The sequence below is a fragment of the Caloenas nicobarica genome, chromosome 4, assembly GCF_036013445.1.
Source record: "Caloenas nicobarica isolate bCalNic1 chromosome 4, bCalNic1.hap1, whole genome shotgun sequence".
Lineage (NCBI taxonomy): Eukaryota > Metazoa > Chordata > Aves > Columbiformes > Columbidae > Caloenas > Caloenas nicobarica.
The window spans coordinates 688,453-712,465 of record NC_088248.1 but is presented as its reverse complement, the minus strand read 5'-3'; the positions used below and the strand labels follow the sequence as shown (position 1 = coordinate 712,465).

General features: G+C 46.0%; 1 protein-coding gene across 6 annotated transcripts in view; it reads left to right on the top strand.

Moving 5' to 3' along the window:
- The window catches only part of RUFY3 (RUN and FYVE domain containing 3), a 50,900-nt gene that overhangs the window by 2,672 nt on the left and 24,215 nt on the right, over positions 1–24,013 (top strand). Inside the window, exon 1 of one of the 6 annotated variants that reach the window (XM_065634952.1) lies at positions 4,656–5,300. The exons of 3 other annotated variants lie outside the window; for them this stretch is intronic. In XM_065634952.1, the coding sequence (XP_065491024.1) occupies positions 5,123–5,300 (178 nt within the window). In that variant the 5' untranslated portion in view covers positions 4,656–5,122. Of the gene's footprint in view, positions 1–4,655; positions 5,301–24,013 lie in introns of those variants that run through there. 2 more of the 6 variants (XM_065634953.1, XM_065634955.1) reach the window with 2 other exon arrangements.

The window sequence follows — 24,013 nt, the reverse complement described above, 5'->3', positions numbered from 1 at the left end:
ACATGTATGTGTTTCAGCGGAGGTAGCGACCGATATACTGACAAGTCAGTATTTCAGAATATTTTGGAGGTTTATTTGAACGTCGCCGTGGGTTTTTTTGTTTGTTTCGTTATGATGCAATTGTTAAACTGTTCTCTTGAGAGGTCTTGCCACAGGATTGAATGGTGCTGTACAGCTGCTTTGCACTTGAAAATCTGGACAAGTGTGTTTGCTGTTTGTGAACTAAAGAAAGCCCCTGCAGCTCCGTGTCGAGACAGCCCGTGCCTCGCTGGGGTGGTGTGTGCGGGGGCTGCTGCCGGCTGTGAGGTGAGCCCGGGGCTTACGGGCTCTCGGACGGGGTGCGATGCTGTGTTAGCAGGGCAAGCCCCGGAGCGTGCCGACTCAAAGTCCAGCCACCGACGAATGAAGAACACGTGGTAACAAAGAATAACGTCGTCAGAGGGTGTCTCCTATTACAGCTTGATTTGCTCTACAGATTTCGTCTTGGACATATTTTATTTTCCCTCCAACTAATCTTTCTCCTTCTTATCTAAGTTTTTTTTATCTATGAGGTAAGAGAGATGAGATGATTCCACGTGTCAGGTAAGGCCACAAGTGCGAAGGGAAGTAGGTTGTAAAAGTTGTTCATGCCAACAACACCTCCTTTTCTGATCCAGATGATTCCAGACAGACAGAACGAGCAAAAGGATTTACCTAAACATGCTGAGCTGCAGTAAATCCTTAGAATACTTTTAGAATACAGTAAAACCAACTTGATGTAGAACCTTGTGTGCAGGGTTCAAAGTGTCACTGTTATTTGAGGTAATGTACGTATCTGTGTTGGAACTGGAGTCAAGCACTTCGCAACAGTGATGTTTTGTCACTAATATTATCTTTTTAGATTACACTCCAGGTGAGAGATTGCCTGGAGAGTGCAACCGTGTGCTTTGTGGAGTAGCAGCTTTACCGGCTCTCCAGCCCAGCATAGTCCTGATGCTGTTGTTTTTTCCTGGTCGTCACAGCTGGTACAGCTGCTAAGCAGAGAGATGGGTGGTTGGACGGCACATCGATGCGGCGTTGAAGCCCAAGTGAAAGAAAGAGAGGGGACGAGAGCAAAAGACATGGCATGTTCACAGGTTTGCTAGTAAGAGATTTTCACGTCAGGCAAGAACACGGGAAGATCAGAGTTGTTTCCCTTGGAAACAAGGGAGCTGCCTTACTGGACCAGCCTGTCAGGCCGTTTAACCCGATACAGCACCCACAGACAGGTTACATGATTTAGAAAAACTTGCAAGAACTTGCTCGTGATTCATGCATGTCTTAGAGTGTGATATACAGGCTTGTGTTTCTTCATAATTTCTGTCCTGTTTGCATGGAGTTGCCGCTGGCATTTTAGTCTCTCTCAGCCACTCGAGCAGCTATTTCAGAGCTCAGTGGTGTGTCTGAGTTGTTACCATTGGACCGTTTCCTTCGGCAGTGGTTCCCATTTGTATAGCATCCATGGCTTTTCTATGATTTCTGTGGTCTGCCAGGATTTTAAATAACCAGAAGCAGTGTAGTCCTCTGAAGCGATAGTCTCATCTGCCAACTTTGCTGATTTGCTGTAAGGCTGATTTGCAACCTCTGCACAGTGACTGGGTGAAGTCTTCTCCGAATCTTTGAAACCTGGTTTGGTTGCAGGCTGGACTTGCTGGCACTGGAAGGAAAACTCCACCCAAAGGTGCCCCCGGGGTCCGAAAGGTTGCTTGGGAATTTGTTTGGGTTTTATTGCTTAAACTGTTCTAATTTATTCAGATTTTGAAACTAAAACCACTTTCCAGTACAGCTGGTACTGGTGGCTGATGGAGTGCTTTGCTTTTCAGATGATTAGTCTTAAAATTCCAACGCAGCCAATTTCAATTCTTTTATCTTGAAAACACTTGAGCCAAAACCCTGCCTTGTCATGTCGCCAGAGCCCATCCAGCTTAGCCAAAGGGGTTTGTGAGACCAGTCAAGGCTGTCCGACTTGTTTGAGAAAACGATTCTTCATTAATAATGTTCTCTTCATTAGTATCTGCACTGGGTTTGCTTTTGTCCTTGGACCACTCATAGGAGCCTGATGGAGCTTTATCACTCAGCCTTGAGTTGCATGGTAGTTTTATCAAAGGCTTTAAGAAAACGCAAATATTTGATACCTTTCTTTTGTTTCTTTGTAATTCTTTGTTGCTTTAGAACCTTGAGGCACAGGCTGAGGGTAGGGGAAGGTTTGTCTTGTGTTTTCCAGGTGGTAATAAAAAGCTTCTTCCTGCCGCCCCCCCGCCGCCCATTTGTGTGTGGGTTTTGGTTTTTTTTACATTTTCCCAAAGTACTGTAGCTGATACATGGACATTACCTGCTTTTGTTATGGTTTTGCTACTTGATTTAGTTTTCCTGAAAGCTGTGCTGTAAAGGTGAGTTCTCTGTTTTTAAAGTGCAGGTGTAAATTCAGGCGTCTACTGGAACCTGTGGATTCCAGTCTCCTCTGGACAGCTGGAGAGTTCTTAGGTCTTCAAATACCCTGATCAAAATTTGCAAGAAAACACAAATCAGCTTGAAAAATAAGTTCTGAACTTGTCGTTGTTGTTTCCAGAAAAAAAAATCGTACAGCTCCTCAGAGTTTCTAAGCATCTGCATACGTTATATCGTATTTGTTTCCTAGAGCAGTAAAGGTACAGTTTGATAGAGGTGAAGTATGCCTGTTTCTTTTAAGGTGGACATTTGAAAGAAATCCGTTAGGTGGTGTGTTGTGTCCAGAGCTTGCTTTGGGGTAAAACATCCTAATCAACAGAAATTAATCGAAGCTGAAAACCATTTTTCAAGTCCTTTAAATATCCCTATGGAGTATTTGCAGCCAGAACATTGCATAAGGGAGCCTGAAAACACAACTGAGCCGGAAGAGGTAGGCTGGGTGCTTTTATTTCTTCATGCAGCAAATAGCAGAAAAGAAAACCAATGAAAGTGGAACAGTTCCTTAATTTTTGTAACAAAGCTCCACTGTGATCCTGGGTGTGGGTCCCCTCCAGTGCCGCGTTCAGCCAGAGCCCCGTGTTGTGAAATGGGAGCTCAGGGTTACACCTAACGCTGTTTGTATTTCAAATGGTTTCAAAACAAAAGAGCTCACCTGTCTCACAATTAGATATGTTTCGTAATAGCTTGCACAATAGCTGATGGTGCTTTGTTGATTCTAAAGGGTTTATTTTGATTATTTGCTGTCTGTTTAGACCCTTTCACAAGGTTGTTAAGGGGAAGCGAACATCTGTTCTCCTGTAGCTGTTTGTATATGGCAACTTTCACTGGTTTTAAGAGTGTATTGCAATGTGAATGCCGAAACTGGAGATAGTGATCAATGAGAGGATGCATAAATATCACATGAGTTACAAGGCCGTCAGTATGGTTTATAAACGCCGTTCTCTTAGGGAGAAGGAACAATAGTAACTGTTGTCATTTGTGAAATAGTTCTCCTTTGCATCACTGTAATAATATGCTGCATGGCTCTTTGTTTGCTTTAGTCTACTGGCGAGAAAGAGTTGCTGAGTCAAAATTTTAAGCACCAAGCAGGAAGTTTTCACTGATAGCAGCTGCTTCCTCTTGCCTGTTAGAAATGACTATTAACCTTGTTTTCCTTTTATGAGGCTTTTGACATAATGGGTGCTTTTTTCCCAAAAGCTGTACGCGTTGGCGTGAATTCTGTATTGAGTAATCAATTTTTGTATTTCACATCCCTGAGAAATAGACAAGCATCCTTTTGAGTATTTTTTTTTTTTTTTAGGGAAGAAAAAGTACAGAGAATGATTAAGGTCTCAGGCAATAATAATTCATCTGTTCCTACCAATATACTGTTTTGGTGAACGGTCAGCGTTCTCCACATGTACATCATTTCAGATGAGTGCTACACATTCCTGTCCGCAAACATACCGGAGCCACGGAGGGCTGCAAGAAGATGAGCTAACTGACTGCTGCTCGTCGCGTTGGAACGAGCGGTGATGGGGTGTCGTCTTCTCTGGGAGAAGGTGTGTGACCTGGGACGGCGCGGTGCCCTGGGCTGCGAAGGGACAGGGAGGGCGGCGCTGCCGTTTGATTCTGGGGTGACTGAGAGCTGGTTTCTCTGCTTGCTGAGAGCTGGGACTGCCTCATGAGCCTCTCCTGAGCGGTACCGATTTTCAGACGAGGTTTTTAAAGTGTAAGATTGAGTCTAGCAGCTATGTGTCCTTGTGGTGCTCTCCCTCATTGTTCTGCCGTGTGTGCGTGCCCTCCTAAAAGAGCTCAATCCTCCATCGCCGAGGTGCTTACAGCCAGATCTTTTTTCCTCGCTGTTGCCCCGGGAGGATAAATCCATCCTCACCTTTTTGTCTGTGTGGGAAGTCTTAGCTCAAAGGTACCCCTTGCGAAGGGTGCACAGTGAATGAAATGCACACTGCAACTTGCGCATCTCTGTGAAAACAAAGGTCCTGATTTAATTCCCGTGGTGACATCCAGGCGTGTGAAAGGAATACTGATGTGTCTTTGTATTGCCGGCGCTGCTCGTGGGGCTCCTTGGCGGCGCGGCCGCGGTGCGCCCTGCCCGCGGCAGCTGAGGGGTGCTGAGCAGAGCCCAGGCCGCCGTCACATGAGCCGGGACGCCGAGCCGCTCATTAGTCAGCCATTTTGGTCGCCACCCTGCTCGGTGCGCACAGCCAATCCTGCCCGCGCCGCCGGCGCCCGACCAGCGCTGGGGCGCAGCAACCCCGGGCAGCCGGCTCTGCCTTCCGCCTTTGTTTTTGCCTGGAGAATCATCAGAGGAAGCCATTCTTCCTTCTTCCTCTGCCTTTTTTTTTTTTTTTTCTTTTTATTCTTGCATTTTTTTTTCTCCGGTGTTTGGTGCAGAAGGCAGGTTTTCTACGGTCGCTCAGGATCAATAGCCTTCTAGCAGAGCTGAAAACGGCGACTGCCGGTGCAAAGGAGGGAGGAACAGACGAGCATCAAGGAGCAGCGTTTTTACCTTGCTTTGTATATGAAAAGGCCAGAGCAGTCTGCGATCCTGAGCATATCTGTCCTTTAATAGCAAGGTATTTCTTATTTTATTCTTCAGAAAGCTTTGCTTTTTAGTTCTTTCCCCCCGCGTTGTTGTTGTACCAGCTGAGTCATCATGTCTGCGCTGACGCCTCAAAGCGACATGCCAACCCCCACCACAGACAAGATCACTCAGGCTGCCATGGAGACCATCTATCTTTGCAAATTCCGAGTGTCGATGGACGGAGAATGGCTCTGCTTGCGCGAGCTGGACGACATCTCGCTGACCCCCGACCCAGAGCCCACCCACGAAGGTACGGTCCGGTTCCGCTGCGCGGGCGGCAGGGGGTGCCTCCACGGTGGGATGCTCTTGTCCTGCCCACAGAACCCCGACGCCGCTTGACGTATTAGAAAGCCAAACCGGTGCTTCAGGTTGCCCTTAGAATATGTTGCATCTTTTGTAATCCACACTTCGAGAAAGGCAGATTTGTGCTTAATTGCCTTTTTTTTTTTTTTAAGATATATCTGGAAAGATCAGGTTTGTATGTCTCAGGAAGGAGCATGCCACACTATGTGTTCAGTGATACATGTAATAATGATTTTACTGTTAAAACAAGGCTTATAGCTCTATTTGTCAGCTTTCACAAACAGGGCATACTGGCAAAATACTGACTCGCCTGCATACAGTCAGTGGGTAGTTTTTGGAAAGCCCCAAGTCCCCGAGTGATTACGCAGTTGTGCATTTGTCAGGTGATAAACCATCACAAGTCTTCCAGCTCGCTTCTGTTGAGTGTGCTGTTGTTTATAATGGCTTGGAAGCCTGAAATGTGGGAGTGTAACACATCTTGCTTTCTTCTTGAAAAAGGATTTGTGATCTGGGTCGACAAGGAAAACAGTATAATACTAGGTCACGTAATATGAGAATTGAAAGCTTTGTGAGCACATAAAAAACAAGAGGACGTCCACTCATTGCTCTACGAATAAAAAAGCGGGGAAGGAGGAGATAGGGTGAGTTTTTGCAGGGATTTGCACAGTAGCTGCTGCTCCCCTGGTAACTTGGCCCCGGCGTGTGAGGCTGCGAGTGTCCCTTGCGGGATGCCGAGGGCTGCAGCTGGCCCTGCCCGGCCCGCGTCCAGCAGCCGCTGAGGTGCGACTCCACCGAGTTCTCTCGCTCGACCCGTTTGCTGGCTCGTCAAGCCAGTAATACCTTACTGTATTGCTGCCTTGCTGGATGAGGCGGCTAAAATCGCGGTGAGGATTAGAGCTTTAAAATTAATTCCCAGGTGATAATTGGGTTTCCCTTTGACAGCCGGTTTCAGAGGTAGCAGCCCTTGGGTTTGGGTTTGCTGGCCAAGCGCTGCGTCGGGCGGCGGTGCCGGGCCGAGGTCTGGGCGGCAGGAGCGCGTCGCGGGCTGCCAGCGGCGCGGCGGGGCCGGGCCGAGGTCTGTGCGGCAGAGCGCGTCGCGGGCTGCCAGCGGCGCGGCGGGGCCGGGCCGAGGTCTGGGCGGCAGGAGCGCGTCGCGGGCTGCCAGCGGCGCTGCGGGGCCGGGCCGAGGTCTGGGCGGCAGGAGCGCGTCGCGGGCTGCCAGCGGCGCTGCGGGGCCGGGCCAGGGCTGCCGCTGCGGCTCGGGTCCCGATCCGTCCTCTCGGAGGCGGCACGGCTTACCCGCGCCTTGCTCAGCTCTCTGGGACGGCCTGGGGCTTCGGGATTTTTTGAACAGTACGTTCCAGTGTAGGTGGATTGATTTTTTTATTTATTTATTTTTTAAATGTATTATCTCTCTCATAAATGGTAACTACCCTTTTGACTCGCCATGTTGTAGTTAGTAAGTGGCCTCTAAGCAATCCAGGGCTCTTCCCATAGCACAGCCTGGAAAACCTTTCAGTCGGGCAGCGAGTCATTTCTGTCGATCGTTGCCTTGGTGTGTCCTCTCTGACGTTCTGGCTCTGACCACGCTCCTGAGGAGGATGTGCCTGGATGAATCCGGGCTCTGGAGCAGAGCTCTCCTGGGTCGCCTTTCTCAAACACGCTGAGCGCGCGTCCCCGCGGTGCACAGATGGCACTCCCGCATGCCTGTGCAAACAGTTCAGACGCTAGTATTACAGCAACTCTTCTCCAAAACGAAAAAAAGAATTGTTTTAAAAGTTGTACTTCTGGAAGGGGTTAGAAAATAGTATTTGCTTATTTACTTCACATATTATTTAGTTCACATATCAGAAATTAATAAAGCAAAAAGCTCTGTCATAATGACCTTCTGGAGGTTGCTTGTTGGGAGGCAGAAAGTCTGGTTGGGTTTTGGGTCTGGGTTTGTGGGGCTTTTTTTTGTGGTTTTTGTTTTTTTTTTTTTTGCACCCAAGTCATATTTTTAACGCAAATATGAGGTCAGGAAAAGGCGTTCATAATAGAAAAGCTGACACAGCTTTAGCCCCGGTGTTAGAGCTGGGGCTGCCGCGTCTTCTAATAGCTCCAGGAAACTGAGGGAGGAAGGTAGGGATTATGAGCAAAGAGGAAAAAAAAATGCCAAAGGCATAACAAAAGGTTGCGTTTTTTCCTTAGAAACCAAGATGTACAAATTCGTACGTTGCTGTAGCTTGTTGAAATAAGGATTTGAAGCCTCTGCTTGCTGTTCCTCAGCTCTTGCTGCTTCCCAAGAGAAGATAAAGGGTCAGGAGCAGAACAGCAGGCAGGATGATGGGGAAACAAGATCTTTAGTCTTGAGGATTTCGTCTGCTATACACGTCTGCTGGGCCGCTCTCCTGTGACCCCCTCAGTTGGTCCATTATATGGGAAACCGGCGGTCTGTAGTTTCTCTTCTCCTGGGCTCCCAGCTGTTTCAGCCGTGGTATCTTACAGCCCTCACACCTTCAGGTTGGCTTTGTAAGATGGGCTATGCTCAGAGTTTGCCCTTCTCTGTTTTTAAAGATACTTTTTTTTTCCTTATAACTCTACTAAAGGTAGAGCAAAACAAGTAAGTATCTGAGAAAACTAAAGTACTGCTAAACAAGCTGCAGTACGTTTATTTTTCTCTCCAACAGAAGTAGTCTGATAGTGTTAGTTTCATTATTGCTCTTTTTGTTTCTGTCAGCCCTCTCCTCCAGCCCGTCACCATCTTCTCTGGTCTAAAAACACTTGAGGCCAAATTTGTGATAGGAGTTGGAGGGGCAGGGGGAGAGCTCACAATTTAAGGACACAGTGATAATCAGTTTTACTCATTTACATTTAAAAACAATAGGCATCCTCCTGTGGTCGCGATGTTCTGCAGTACAACCAAGGCCAGTTCTGCTGCAGCTTAAGCCAAAGGCGATGGACTTGGGGAAAGGGATTGTGATCTGAGATGGAACGGGGCAAATTTGGAGCGGTTCCCTTCGGTGCCACAGAGTAGGAGTTTCTGAGAGTAACTCTGAGCAAAACTTCATTTTTGTTCAATTTAAGGGTAGTAGCATGTAGCAGAAGGGTGGATGCATGAGTATAGTTACTGAGTTTCGTGCAGCTGTATGTACTCGATACATCATGTAGCATGGATGCTCAAGTCGAACAATAAAAACAATTTTCTTTTTCAACGGTTTGGAGCAATTCTGGGTGTATGAAAAAAGCTGATTTTGCTACATACTGTAAATGTGCTTGGCTTAGAAAATGAGACTCTTTTAAACAAACAGTGGTTCTTAATTAGGTAATCAGAATGTTCTTGTGCTATGCAAGTACCACAAAATGATGAAATGTGACGCTAATGGCTGTTATGCTCTTGTTTGTTTGCAATGTATATAATGATCATTGAGGCATCCTTGGGGACTTAAGTGTAAAAAACCATAATGGTTGTATTTTTTGTTGCCCATTTGAGAGTGTGTGCAGGTATGGGATTGAACGCTGATCTTAACTTTTGGGGGAAGTTATAAAATCTTGCACCGTTCTACTGGACGGTGAATTTCTACTTTGAATAATCAGTCTTTACGAGGAGCTTCACCTTGGAGCAGTGGAAATTTTAATCCTCACGGGATCAGCTTGTGGTTGAGAGCAGAAGGAATACACGTGATAACTGTATGATCTGAATTTACTTGTTGCTGTGAACAGTATAGTATCTCTTTTTTTCAAATCCTATTGTAGTTGCACTAAAATGGGGGATTAGAGTGGTATATTTATAACATGCAAAGATGAAATAATCTTTTCCATAGTATAATTTTTTGTAGCTAAGGTCAGATTTTTTTTCCTTTTTTTTAACAATGAATTTAAAAGTTTGTTTCAGGTGCATGCTTGTGTAAAATGCCACGAGTAGAAATTGTGCAACTCTTCAGAAACAGCAAATGCTCTTCTCAATGCTCAAATTCCTCTTGCCTATTAGTCTCCTGCACTGTTTATTGAATCATCCTTCAGATTGCACCTTTTCTCTGCATTTTCTTTTCAAGTATTTTTCCATCTTCCTTGAATGCTTCAAAACGGTTCAAGGAGGCAGCGTGACCTTATTAGTTACGTTTTTGTTTTGCAAATCAGCAGCCTTGTTGGCACAGAAGGTTGGCATGGGGGAGCGCGGATCGCTTGTTTTCCGTGGCGGAGCTGCAGAGCGGTGGAGCCGTGGGCGCCGGGTGTGACAGAGGGCCCGTGTCCCCCTGCAGCGCTGCTGCCCCGGCACGGAGCTGCGCCGCCCTGCAGAGCGAAGCACGAGGCGCCCTCGGCTGTACCACGCTTCAGGTTTGCCCCAGTGCTGCGGAATAAGAAGAGCAAACTTGGGAGAGGTGAAGTCACTCTGTGGATTGTGCCTTTGCGATTACAAAACAAATCTGCTGCAAACACTGTCCTGAGCGTAGCAGGAGCCTTTCACATGTTGACAAAAATTGCATGAGTTTGGTTTCTTTTGTTAGGGAAAACAAAACCAAACACAAACCCTCTCTTAAAGTATATGTGGTGGTGGGAGCCCTTAAACAGCTCAAAAGTGTGAAGGAGCTGGAGATCAGACTTAATAGAACAGATGTGAAGTTCACAGTATGCAAGATAAATGAATTACAGTCTGTTAATGGCCATAAGTGTCTTGAATAACAAGTCATGTAATCCAGGCAGCACGTACTGAAAAGTGACGTGGTCGAGATGGTCACCCCGCCAGGGACGGGGAGGGAGACGTCCTGACGACTGTGTTTGCACCGAATCCCGTCGCGAGCCGTGAAGAGAGGGGGCGACCGAGAGGACATGGACACTGGACCCTGCACCACAGGAGACGGGAGGTGAAGTTTTAATCAGCTCCCCTGGATGATTAGCACAGCGTGCCAGATCTCAGCCTGCTTTGAGGGAGCTCGGAGGAAGGGTGAGCGAGCGCCTAGCAGGGCTAGGCTGAGACCCACAGCAGGCCTACTCTAAGTTAGTTTTATGTTTTAAATTGTGAACTTGTGTAGGTATTTCCTATGTTGTAATTAAGAAATTGCAGTCGAGAGATATTTTCTTTGCTTTTAAGCTTGTTCAGACCAAATCAAGTCAGATCTGGGAAATGTGGGGCAGGTTTATTTCCCTCAGAGATAATGAATCGAAAGCGTTGCAGAGAAAACTCTTCGGTGTCAACCGACATGGGAAGTGAAAGATGGGGAAAAAAAGTACTTGCATGTGATGTAAGTTTGCTGTTTGCTTGTTCCATACATGTAATGGAGAGTGGACTTGGAATTTCCGAGTCCTCTCCACTTTTTTTCCCTTCCTTTTTACCTCTTCCCAGTTGGTTGCACATCTGTGACTTTGCTGTTTGTTTTAGTGCAGTTCAAGCCTTAGCTTAATGTCAAAATGTCCGTGGGGCAGGAAAAATGGTCACGTCAGTCTGTGCCCTCGATGAGGAGCAGCATGTTTTAAAACAAGATTGGTGACAGTGCCCTTTAAAAAAAATAATTTAACAGTGGTAAGATTTACACTAAAAATATTGCAGTCAATTGTCACAAACTGTTGGTGCTGTAATGGGAGGTAAAGCAGTTCTGGGCAGTTGGATGCTGGATAAGGATGCGTTAACCAAGAGAACCGAGCAGGTGGGTGCAGGATGACACTGTGGGGATTGAGTCTGTGCATGGGTGGTCAGAGGAAATAGATAAAATTCACCGTTATCTGCAGAGAGCAGGTGGCGGCAAGGTCGGTAGCGTCAGCGAAGGCCGAGAGGAGGCCCGGGGACAGCAGCACCGCCGCGCCGCGTCCGCCCGTCCTGCCCGCCGGGACTGGCAGGGCCAGGCGCTGTGCAGCAGCACTTGCGGGGCAGAGCGTGACTGGGGAGCTTCTGTGGTATCCATTCTCCAACCTCCCGCGTTTGGAAACAGCTTTCCCAGACAGAAGTCGCGAGGTGAAATGAATACACTCGATTTTTATTTTTTTACTGCAGGGCTTTCTCTATTTACATGTATATTTAGAGATGGGATTCTTATGCAGTGGGTTTTAAAAAATGTTTTGTCTTAAGCCGCTTTCCAGGTTCTGAAGAGATCGTTCCTGGCGTTCTGGGCTGCAGGCTGCCTGGTTGCTTCCTCGATTTTTGCATCGCAAGGCGTTTGAACACGATGCTGAAGCTCTTCGCTGGCCCGTTTTCTTTGTCAGTGCTTCATGGTCTGCCTGATTTGCAAACCTAATCTGAAAGAAATATTAATTACATACGCATAGGTGAGGTTCTCAGGGGCATGGTTTAGAGGTGGACCTGACAGTGTGGGGTTAACGGTTGGACTCGATGATCTTAAAGGTCTTTCCCAACCGAAACGATTCGATGATATTCACCACAGCTACTTAATTTTCTTTGACCAGTGTAATTATTCCTAATGAAATGTATGATTTATCATTCCTAAGGCAAAAAATATGAGCTAATGCAATTTAAATAAATATAATAATGTGACTATAGGTTTTCATTTTGTGACCTAAGCATTATTTGTCCATACAATGCAGGAGAACATGTTAGTGTTAAATACGACATTAGTACAATTTGTCATGCATTTGCACTATTTCCCAGTAAACTCTTCCAGCTTTCCCTTGTGTTGTGGGATGCTATGGTCCAAAAAAGAACAGCAAGTGCTTAGAGCAGCAGACTAAAGGTTAAAATCAGACTAATGACCCTATAATTAACCTTCTAAAGAGCACACGTGTCAGCGTTTCATTTGCTGAACATTAGAACGTGGATGGTACTTAGTCTCCTTAGGGCACAACGAGGCAGCTGGGCTGTCGGGCGCCGGTGGGTGGAGCGAGGGGCGCTCCGGGCAGTCACGGCACGGGCTCACGCGGGCCAGCGAGCCCAGCAGGCCTTTGCCTGCCTTCCCGCAGGAAAAGGAGGGAGATCCCGGGGCGCTTTGAGTAGTAGGGCTTAAATGAAAGCCAGATGTTGAGTAAAACGGGGATGGGCAGAGCGCCCCCCTTGCTGCTTGGCATCTGCGTTTGCGGTCGAGTTCGGTTTGATTCGGTCCACGCCGTCATCGGCCAGGTTCCTGCGTTTGTCGCGCAGCCCTGGCTGACTCGCCAGCGCTTCTGTGGGGCTCGTCGGTCCGTTGGCAGTTCTTCAGGTCTCTGCTCGGAACGCGGCAGCGGTGGGTGGCGGGCAGGAGCAGAGGGGTCTGGCGGGGTGCGCTGGGACAGCCGGGCACCGTCTGCTGCTCATGCCTCTACCAAGATCTCCAATGCTGCTGCGGGCAAGTTTAAAAAATAAGCCCTTTATGTGTGGGTAAACAGAACATGGGGACCCGGGTCTTGTTGCATTTTTGTTTCTTTGTAACTCTTCAGTAATGTTTTCTGCAAGCCTCTGCACAAAAAACTCCCAGATTTGGGTCAAGCCCTTCCTAGTAGCCGAGGCAGCACAACTGACCTTTCTCTGTTGCTGGGTGCTTTCAGACTCGGTTTTCACTTCCCAAAGTTGATGCTGGGTTTTTTTTGGTTATTTTACTGACTTCTCAGTTTCTCCTTATGCATTTGTTAACAACTTCTGTATTTAAAAAACACCCCAGATTCTGACCTCTTTAGTCCATCTTTGGAGGAACTTGATTGTCATATGATGCTTGGAAACTATAAAAAGGATGTGTAAATTCATTGCTTTGTTTTGCGCATCTTTCTTTACACATGAAAAAATGCCATAGCTATGTCAGAAGCCCTGGTTTTTTCCATCCTTCTAGTTGGACTCACCAGATATTTACTATTTTGCTGCCTGTGTTCTGTATCAGCAGTATGAAGAGAATATATAGTTTGTTGTGCAGCCCAGGGCTATGGGAACGTCTCAGCATTGATCAGAAGACACATGTTCAATGCTTGTTTAGGTTTATTTAAAATATCTCAGGGATACTTGTGTGTATTTGGGTTACTTGGGCTGTTTTCTTCTCATCTGAGGCTGTTTTTATCCCCATCCTGCCCACAGTGTAAGAAGCCGCAATCTAGTTTTCCCCTTTACGTGGGCAGCTTTTGTACGGAGCGTGTTCTCTCAGCATCGTATATAGTGCGGCCGTTCTTAGCAGGGCTGCCCTTGCGCTGGACCTCGTTGGCAGCTGCTGGGGGCTCCCGGGGGCGCAGGAGCGTCGCGTTGTGTGCACGGCGGGGCGGGAGCTGCAGCGATGCGCCGTGAGCCCGGGGCACTCGGGAAGCTTTCTGGGCCAGCAACTTCCATCTTAAACAAAAGCACAAAACCAAAAAAACCCCACACCCAAACCAAAAAACCCACGACACTCTTTCTGTTCAGTAGCAGCATGAAATAATTTTAATGCTGGTACATTCTCTCAGGGCTTATTTTTAAAGGCTTTCATTTGCACGGGAAGGTATTTCTGCTGGCGATGTCCCTTATTCCTGCACGAGCTGGTCCACATTTCAATGGAACTGTTAGGTGTTGCGTATGGCTGTGAGAAATACTGAAGCAAAAAGTAAGATCTGAGCAAATTCAGGAAGCTAAAGTTAGGAGCAAGAGTCTGTTTGTTTTCTTACTGTATGTAATAATTCACTATTAATCAATCACCACTTTGTGAGCATTCCAATTAGTGGGAACAAAGTGGCAGCACAGAGGAGCTGCTGCTTCATATACGTTAGAATCCTTGCTCAGTAAGATGTTTTTATGTATTTTTAAGTTGTTAGCAAAGGGTGAAATGTCTTGATCAACCTTGTTTGACACTGGATTTGAAGGACTGGGTGGTTGGTAGCAAGTGTCTAAACTTGCATGGTTCCGCTGCTGGAGTCGTTGAGTCTGGAAAACTGGCTAAATCAGCTCAAACCGAAGCCCAAGCTGCGGCTGGACTGTCTGGTGTTCAAACCGGCGGAGACAACTGCTGCTGTGTCAGCAAAGCACAGAAGAAAGAAACTCGAGAAACTCGATGATTAAAATAATGGATGGGATTTTCACGGTTAATACATTACCGGCAGAAGTACTCCTGTTCCTTTGTCAAGTACTCACTTGTATTTATTCCAGTGGGATATTCAGTTCTATAACACTAATCTTCCTGGGAATCCAGTTGGAATGAGGTGATCGGTTTATAAAGACTTAAAAGTCTTGGTCATCCTGTTTTCTAAACTTAGTACACATTGTTTACTGGCTTTAATGTTTTTGCATAATAATCAAAGGTATTGAGTTTGTCTTAGATGTACCATGAGAAGGAGCATGGAAACTATCAAGTTGCAGGGGTTTGTGATTATTTTTTGTGTGTGTGTTTCTTAAGGGTTTTTTCCCCACTGTTGTTCAGTGGAAATTCCACACAAGTGGGGAAACTGTACCACGTAAAAGAAAAAAATGAAATGTGTGCAAGCTGCATGCAGAAATGCGTGAAAATGTGAAAGAAAAGGTGCTAATTAAAGGTGCGCTTTTACCTCTAAATCTGTACAGATCCCATAGTGCCTTAGTGCCAAATGCCCGTGATTCTTGCAGGTATTTCTCACTAGAAAGAGGGTAAGATTATTGCCTGTAGGGATATAACAGAAGAAAATATTTGTGACTCCACTGTGTTTGTAAGCTGTACATGAATCACTTGCCAGAGGTTAAGAAAAAAAAATCCTTAATCCTTCACTGCGAATTAGGTAGCAATGTCCAGATGGAGCCAGGACAGTCATGTGAGGGTTCTTGCTCTTTTCTGTGAAACATCCAGCGAGGTGGGTACTGGGCTGCCCGGACTTCGACCTAATACAGGTCAATGATTTCGTATGTTAACTTAAAAACAAGCCAACCAACCAAAAACCACCAAAAAACCCCCAACCAAACACAGGTAATGAGAAAGCAAAACCTTTGTTCTGTGTTTAAGCCTCACTACCTGTTGCTGGCAGCTGGTGGAGGTGTTGGGTGGGTTTTGGCTATGGAGCTGAGCAAAGAAAGAGGCTTATAATAGTAGGTTAAATAATCGGAGACTTGTATGTAGGCTGAGTAGTGTATGTAGGGAAGAGCTTGAAGTGACAAAATCCAAGCGAGAAAGATCACATGAAAGATCAAGTGAAGCCTGGCAATATTCTCTTTCCCCATTCCCAAGCCAATTGTTAATAGTTTGTTTGTTTTTTGTTATGTTCTTCACTTTTTACACTTCAGATTAAGGGAAAAAACCCATTTGTGAGTATGAGGTGAAAGACCATTCAATGATGAAGTTTGGCCTCGATCTTAGTGTGCAGGTAGGGATTCTGGGGTGATCAGAGTCTGGTTCTGATCTTTGCATGTGATGGAAAACGCTGTGAGGGAAATAACTGCATGTGCAGCTAGATTCTCAGCTGATTGATCTTCAGAAATGCTAGCGATACAGTGAGAAAATACTAGCTGTATTAGCTTGTTTATATAGTTTAGTATGCAAAGCATTTTCTAAAACTGCTGTATTTCTGACTTGCACTCACATCTGCTTTTTTAATTCTAAGAAAAAAACAAACAGTGGGGGGAAAGAACTGAAATCACCCGTTGAGTCACAGAGTCCAGTGCGTAGCGCTCCAAGGTAGGAGTGCAGGGAGGGAAACGGGCACGCGAATCCACTGCTGCGCTGTGAGCTACTGGGAGTTCTGTGACCCTGCCGGCGGCTCAGCCCCGGTCCCGAGCGCCCCAAAGCTGTCAGTGCAGCCGCGGGGCGGCTGGCGCGGCGGGTGTCACCCGCGCTCCTGCGCGAGCAGGGCTTCGGCACGGAGATCCGCGCTGCTCCTGGGAAGCAGAGGGAGGTAAACCCGGGTGTGCTCGTTGTCCGCCCGCAGCCCTGGGCGGCCGAGAAGTCCTGCTGAGTGGAAGGCTGTTCATCAGGTTGGCCTGGGGACATGGGCAGGACACAGGAGCACTGCTGTTCTGTTCTCAGTGTCGCGCTGACACTTACCTATAGGGGAAGAACTGAACTGGTAGGTGAGGAAAACTGGTCTCTAAAAGGCAGCTACTCGAATGAAATACTTTCAAAAGAGCGAGAAGTCTGCTGGCCAGTGGTATTGCAGCACAGAAAGCTTTTGGGGATCAGGTCAACTACTAGTCTCAGGGGTGTGTAGTTTTTTTATTCTTTGAATGCAGTGATTGCAAATATGCGATTGCTGGCCGGCGTGGCAGGAGCAGGCTGGGGATGTCTGGTCCGTGCGAGGGAGGAGGTCCCAGCAGCGCGTGGACTTTGCTCGGGACTTCGGCACTGTTGGCCGGCAAAGGGGAATAGAGCCTTTCCGCGCTTCGGACACTCAGCGCCCTGCAAATGAGCGCTGGGAGAGCAGGCACGTAAGTAGGGAGCTGAAAGCGCCGCAGGGCTCAGGCTCCCGGGGCTGCCAGCCCTCGTTTGCTGGGTTTGGGCGCACAGCCCTCCCAGCACACCCACCTCCTGGCCGCGCTGGCTCCCCCGAGGGCCAGGCGTGCTTTCCGGAGCCAGCCCGCGGGGAACCGGCGTCCGAGTAACGGTGCAAAACCTGAGACCGTGCCCAGCCCGAGCCGGGCCACCTCGGACAGGTTTTGCATGCGGAACGGCGGCTGTAACGGAGTTAAAGCTCTGGTTGACCTTACGTAGAGTGTCCTCAGTATGCCACTTTCCTGAAACGTGCAACGCTTGTCGTGCTTGTTTCTCATGTCTGGCTGTATTTCCTTGTGACTTGGGGGGATCTTTTTGGGCAGGGGTAGGAGGAAACCAAAGGAATGCTGACGTTGCATCAACATAAAGAATTGAGTACTTTGAACTTACAAGCAAAATAATGCATTTCTTTTCTTTTTAGGATGTGCTTTGCAGAACTGTTGCTTGTCTTAAAGAAAGCAAGCTTCTAAAGCTTTACTGAGGCCTGCCTTAATTTGACTCTCAAGGAAAAAAATGCTTTGCTGAATTGCTTTGTGCAGACTAATAAACCCTTTTGACTTGCAGATCTCTCACCACTATGAATTAAGTCTTGTATTATGCAAATCTCCCTTTCAGTTATCTTTTCCTTACACCTTGATTTTGAATCTTTCCTTTAGTTCATGGCTTGCATGACAAATTTTCTTTCTTTTCCTTTCTTTTTGCTGTTTGCAAAGACTCTTGGGAGGATTTGACAGATGTGGTGGAGCAATTGCGTGATGATACTGAAGGTGCGTGCCACACCAACATCTTTCAGCTCTTATTTCCGCTAATGATTGGCTTTTGATTTATTATTTTGAGCCTGAGTGCAAACCCCCGTTTTCCTCGGGGGTGGCCATGGCTTTCGGAAGGCGCCGGTCTGGTGAACCGGGTCCCCAGGCAGAACGCGCGGCGCCGGGTGCGCTGGCTGGGGACGCCTGGTTCCTGCTGTTGGGTGTTACCCAAAACGTCTGGCAGCGCTCTTGCCGTTGTGTGACTTTTCATTTAAAATGGATATTATGTGAAGGCTTTTCTTATACATTTTACCAGCCCCTTCATGGGTTCCAGGTGATCCGTTCTGGTTTCTAAATGCTTACCGATACTGAAAATATGTGCATACGGTGTTGCTTAAAAAAATTTGGGGCATGTTGACTTCAAGTGGACATAGAAAAAGTGAATAAACAAGTGACTGCTTTACTTGTGTGAAATGCATTCTGAGACAATTATTTTCCCGAGCCTGATATAAACAGAACTTAGAAGGTGCAGTGATATGTGGAAGCTAACTGCAAAAATATTTCAGAAATCACCCCAGAGCTTCAGATTTTCTCAAGTATTTCCATTTATCAACTCGAAACTTTGCAAAAGTGAGTCTAAAATCTTCTATTGCAAATTTTGGTTAAAACTTGTGGAGTACTAAATTTTTTTATTTATAGTGTTTCCCACTTGATTCTTATAAATGATGCAAGGGTGAAATGGATGAGTCCACAAATCAGCATGTGCTCGCGTGAATTTGTAATTTGATGACTAAAAACAACTCTTGATGCTTGGGATGAAAGTCTTTGCAGCACAAGAGGCTTGTACACCTTTTGGAATCAAGGGAATAAGACAGGAATTATCTTTTTGTGGCTAAGAAGTTTGTGTTCACCCTTAGGAAGAATATCAATTTCAATACAGAAGGCGATGAGGGGCATTTAGGCCCAAATCTTTCCAATGGCAGGCCCAAATGAGAAGCCGAAGCTGGGGCTGTCGGTACCTAGAACACAGAAGAGCACAACTCCTGTTATTCCCACACCGATAATCCCAAAGCAGTCACATTTCAGCTGTTTTTGTGAATTAAATGTGTTGGAAGGTGGTGCGAATTGCACATTCCATGGTGACTGTTTTCTTACCAGTGTTTTGTTCAGTTTTGGTCTAATCCTTAGCATTGGGATATTAAGAAAAAGCTACATTTGTTTCTTTGTAGTACAGCTAAGCAATTTAAATATAAAACTATATATAAATATCAAGTAAAATGGTGAAATTAAGCAAAGGACATTTATTGTATGGGTTCAGGGTTATAAATAGAAGATGAAATATGAGCAACAGTGTGAAGGATACATCTGGCTTAAAATACAGAGTTGTGATGATTATTAGCATGTAACCGATGGTGAGGGATGGCAAAGTAAGGCAGCTAGGTGTGGGACTCGCTTGGAAAAACGTCTTCCAGTGCAAAGAGTTTGGAGAACGTTTCTGGCAGAAGAAAAAAGCACAATCCACCATGGCACAGCAATATTTTTTTAATTGAAGTTTGGCAATTCCCATGGTACAAATATTTTTCAAGTGAGTGTGTTGTGCACAAAAGTGAGTTTTGATGCATTAACTACACCTGTCTCTTGCTTGTTCATCTTGGGATAGCCAAGGTGGTCTTGAAGGAAAAAAGGCGCTGGAGACTTTTTTCCCATAGAACACTGTACAGATTTTTTGCATGTGTTTTGTCTTGGGGGGGAGTACATTTGAAATGTGTGTCTTGTCTGTTTTCACTTGAACCTTTTTTTTCCACTATCCCGTTCTGGTTTTTTGAAACTCCTACGTGCCTGGTGTGTGGGGAAACCGTCCTCCTGGTGACGGATCCTTGATGTAGAGTGTGCTTCTCCGGCAAAAGTCAACATTAAGAGCATAATAGCAGGAACAAATGAAGCAACCTTTGAAACTCTCTGGCAATGTTTCCTCTATTGGGAAATCGGATTTCATTTTTGCAAGGTGGTGCTAGTCCAGCGGCATTCCGGTTTATCCACAGAGTCAGAACAGACAGGTTGAATTTGGAATATGGAAGCAAAAAACCAGTGGCATAAAACCCCTTTCTGTATCAACAGATGTGCCTTTGCTTTTCACGTGGGAGTAGTCGTGTCATTTTTACGTTTACCACTGCTGACCTTTAAGAGAGTGTTTGCATGATACGCAAAACATTTAACGCCTTCCAGGGGAGAACTATATGGATTATTCTGAGAAAAATGCAGATTGTGCTGCTGCTTTTTGACTCTCCTTTGATTTGTGGAGAGAGCGCTTCAGCTTGGAGGAGGTTTCTCGTCTTCTGCCTTGTGCGGTGTGGCAGAACAGAGACTAAGAGACAGTTAAAATGATGGAAGTCCTTAATTTATCTAGGGATTTGCTTTTCACATTTATTTGAAGTTATGCATGTGTTCATGATTTCATAGCCTGAGCAGCTGGAACTAATGTCGTTCCTAATGTCAATTTGCTTAACCGAAACTCAGTGCACTGTAGATAGCCGGCTGGTTTGCTTTGGAAAAGTGTTTTTCACCGTTAATGTATCTCAGTTAATCTGAATACAATCCAAATCCTTTACAGGATGGTATTTGAGCAGGTGTGCTCGCATCTACAGTGTTTGGTGACTCCCTGCATCTGAGGTAATCTGAATGAGGAGGGGGGACACAATCTGCTGTCACCAGGTGAGAAGTACCTAGACCGTAGTTGCAGCTTGGCCCTTTGAGATCCACTATCGCATTGACTTCTTCTTTGACCTTAGGTTCCTAGGTACGCATTTTATCTCTCCAATAGCTTCCAGGATTCCTGGGGTTCTTGAATGCTTTGGAAAACATCACCTTTGTGGAAGCTTCTCTGAAGCCCTTTGTTTCTCGTGCTGTTGGAGTGTGAATGGTTGTGGCGCACTTTTACCTCTTCAGGAACCTGGGAGTTCGGTGTTGTAAGGAAACCGTTAGGATCAGCTGGTGAGTTTACCCTGTCACTGTAGTGGGATGCGAGTTCGGTTCAGTCGTGGCCACTTCCATCCCGTGTTCTTGGTTACCGGTTAGAAAGCACATCTATTCTGTAGAAGCTGCAATTTTTAAATAGCAAAATCCTGAGAATTTCAGATTACTTCAGTTGAAATCCAAACCACACTGAAAGGCAAAGTTTAAGGGACAAGATTTTACGCTTGAATGTTTACGGCATGGCCTGCGTAGTAAAACACAGGTTGAGATTTTGCAGTTAGAGGCAGGAAGAGGAAGTTGGAGGTGGTATTGACTCAAACCGAGAATCTCAGTGCACACCAGGGTCTGATCATCAAAGCACAAAGTGTCTGGGTTGACTTAGAGCCAGCCGGACAGTCCTGTTGGGTACAAATCATCTTCGCTGGCTTTTAGACTCAATTTTAAAGGTGTATGTGTTGCAGCACATATAACAGTGGTATAAATTACTTAGGATTTCATTTTTTAAAATAAATATTTAGGATTTTATCCAGTTTCATACTGCATAACAGTTAATTGGTTTGCAAGATGAGACTCTTATGCAAGCTACATATACAGAGCAGCATTGTTCACAGCAGACCAATGAAGCACGAGCCTTCAGTTAATGTGACGAAAGCATTTTCCAGTGGTTTGATATTTTAGTTCTTTAGGCTGTGACCGGACATTTTAGTCTTAAATGAAGGCATGGCCCTGCTTTATTTTTTCCTAAATGCTTTCGTCAGCTCAGGTGTTGCTCAGCCGCTAAGTGCCGTGTGGTTTTGTGAGCGTCGTCTCAACCGCAGTTGACAGCCGGCGGTCACAGACCCGCAGATGGTGCCTGAGCCCGCGGCTCTCGGCCGAGAAACGCGCGTGGGTTCCTGCCACTATCTGTTGGAATAGCACCCGAGTGCTGAGCAGTGGCCTTGGACTCTACCCTAATTCCAATTAGCTAATAACCATAGCCAAAGTACCACTTCCCATGTAGTTGTCTTGTACAATTTCTTTAATTTTGCATTAGTTGGTCATTTGCCACAAAAGCAGAGTTGCTTTGGATGCTGGCTGGCTGGCGATGGACCCGGGGAGCCGTGGGGCAACATCCTAATGGAAAGGAGAGGAGGTCCCTGTATCTTTGTGTATCTTGCTGATTCACCTGATGGGGAAGAAGAAAAAGAGCTGTGATTATTAAGAAGGTTTCAGTCGAGTCTTAAAACTTGTGGATGTGTTCAGGAGGCAAAGACTCAGCTTTTTGAAAGGCTCTGATCTCGCTACTGAGATCAGGATGCACACTGTTGCATACGCATAGGAGTTTGTCTTCAAGGCCTGGTCAGGCAAATAATCGTGTTCAACCTAGACTTCAAAATTTATGTAAATTAAAAAAAAAAAAAATCTGTGGTTTTTACCTCAGCACCATACTTTCTTGTAAACTGCCTCAGATTATTCAGACCTAGTAGAGATTTCCACTGTTTTATCTGTCTGGGTCAGAAGCACGGATTTACTGGTGGAATCATTATACTAGAAGGATTGAGGGAGGGGGCTGGTGTTTGGTTTTGGTTTGGTTTTTTTACCAGATAAGCTTGTTCTGAGTGCATTTTGAGTCATCATAGTGAAGCAAAGCACGATTTTATGACCACACTTGGCTGTGGTAGAAGCAAACGCTGTAGTGACGTTTGTATACTCTTAAAGAGCAGCTGTGACGGATGCAGTCAGAGGTGGTGTTCATTAGTTTTATCCAGAAGTACACAGAAGAGAATATACAGTAATACTAAGGTTTTTTTAATTGCATGTATAAAAAATAGTTTTTGCAATCAATTGTGTGTAATGTTGTCTCTGACTTGTCTTTTTCTTGAGCATGCATTCCTAGTAATGGTGACCGTTATAGCTACATTGCTAATCATAAAATGGATTGCAAATCACAAAACAGGTCGTCTGCTCAACGTACCTGCCAAATCTATCAGCTTAAAGTAGTAGTAGTTCTGCCAAGGTGATAAAAATCACCCACTAAATTTAATCTTTCTACAGTCCTGAATGAGTACTTAGAGGTTTTCTAAATTATGAAAATAAATAGTGAATGCCTCAGCCTATTTATAAGCTGGGAGCCAAGACAGCCAGCGCTTGAAGAGCGTACAGTTAGCAAAACAAAACTGCCAGGGCATTTCGATGGGCAGTCGAGTGTTGTCAGCACTATTGCCAGAGTGCTGGGTCTGAGGGGTTTTTTGAATCATCAGCATCCCTAATAAAAATCCCTGATAAAACCAGCCACCCGAAACTGAGCAGCAATAGCAAGACCTCACCAACTAGACGACGACCTGCAAATCCACCTTCCATCCTAGGTCTCACAAAAGCTTTGTCTTGATTCCCTTTCATCATTTCTCAGGTTCTTTGGCTGAGGGTGGTTGTGTCTCCACTTGAGTAGTTGGTTTTCATCTCCCACCCCTGACGTGCCTTTCAGTGTCCCCTTTTGTCTGGCGTAAGGAGTCTCAGTCGCACTGTTGCTGCTCTTCTTGCCTGGTTTGGATTCAGCCATAGGTGACTGAAATCAGATATTCCTCCCATGGTCTACAGGCTGCTGGGCTTAAGTGCTTTTCAGCCTGCAGAGGATATCGAAGATGGCAAGTGGGAGCAATGTGATTTTTAATGACTCTGTAAAGTTTTGTTCCTTGCTGTTTTGGAATGGCGGGTGCTGACGATGCCTCGTTGCAGTGGCTGTACCTTTGGGATAACAAGGAGTTGGTATTCATCAGTACCAGCATCATGATGAAGCAAGATGATGACTTGCATCAGCAAGGCGAGTCCTGCAGGAGACGGCAGTAGTCTTCAGAAGAATATCCCGGTGACCTCTTTTGGCCAAGTTGTCGCATTTTAATTTAGGAGAAATTATTCTTTGCACTTTTATTGACAAGATAGTATGAGACTGTCACCAACAGAGCTCAATTGCACCTGCTTAGCAGAGCTTTGATGTCTGCTCGGTGGCAAACCTGCTGAAGACAACCCCAGACTTGACCTCAGGAGCGGATCCTCTGAGGATGAGGGTTGCATGTTCCCCTCCTTCACCGTGACGGCTGGTTTAAGGAGAGATGTAGGAGCCTCTCTCAGCCGTATGTGCGCAGGAGAGACGGAGCCTGCAAACCTCCCGAAAGCTGGAGAGCACGCTGGCAGTGCCGAGCGGTTGGGTGGGTCCGGCTGCTGGGGCTCCGCAGGGCCGGCAGGAACAGCCGCTTTTCCACAGCTTGGATTTCTAGATATTTTTATGGCTTTTTTCATCAAACTTGGCTATGTGCTCCCCTGCATTTTAAATAGCAATATATCTCCCTTTGTTCTCATTGAAGGATTTCAGTCTCTGAGACTTACTTGCTTTACCTGCTTGCAAGCATGCTTTGTCTTCCTAGCAGATAAGATATGCACCCTGCGCTTTGATCTGTAGCCTCCGATGTCCTCGGGTCATCTTTCTGCTGCTAGGTGCAGCAAATTGACTTGTGAAAGCGGTAAATCAGTTTGAGGGTCCATGGCTGTTTACAGCAGCTCTAGAATAAACATGCCGTACAGGGATGAAACTGCTTGTGCCGAGGAACCCGAGCTCTAAAATTGTGCGAGATTGCAGGCGCACCAGGCGCGAACAGAAA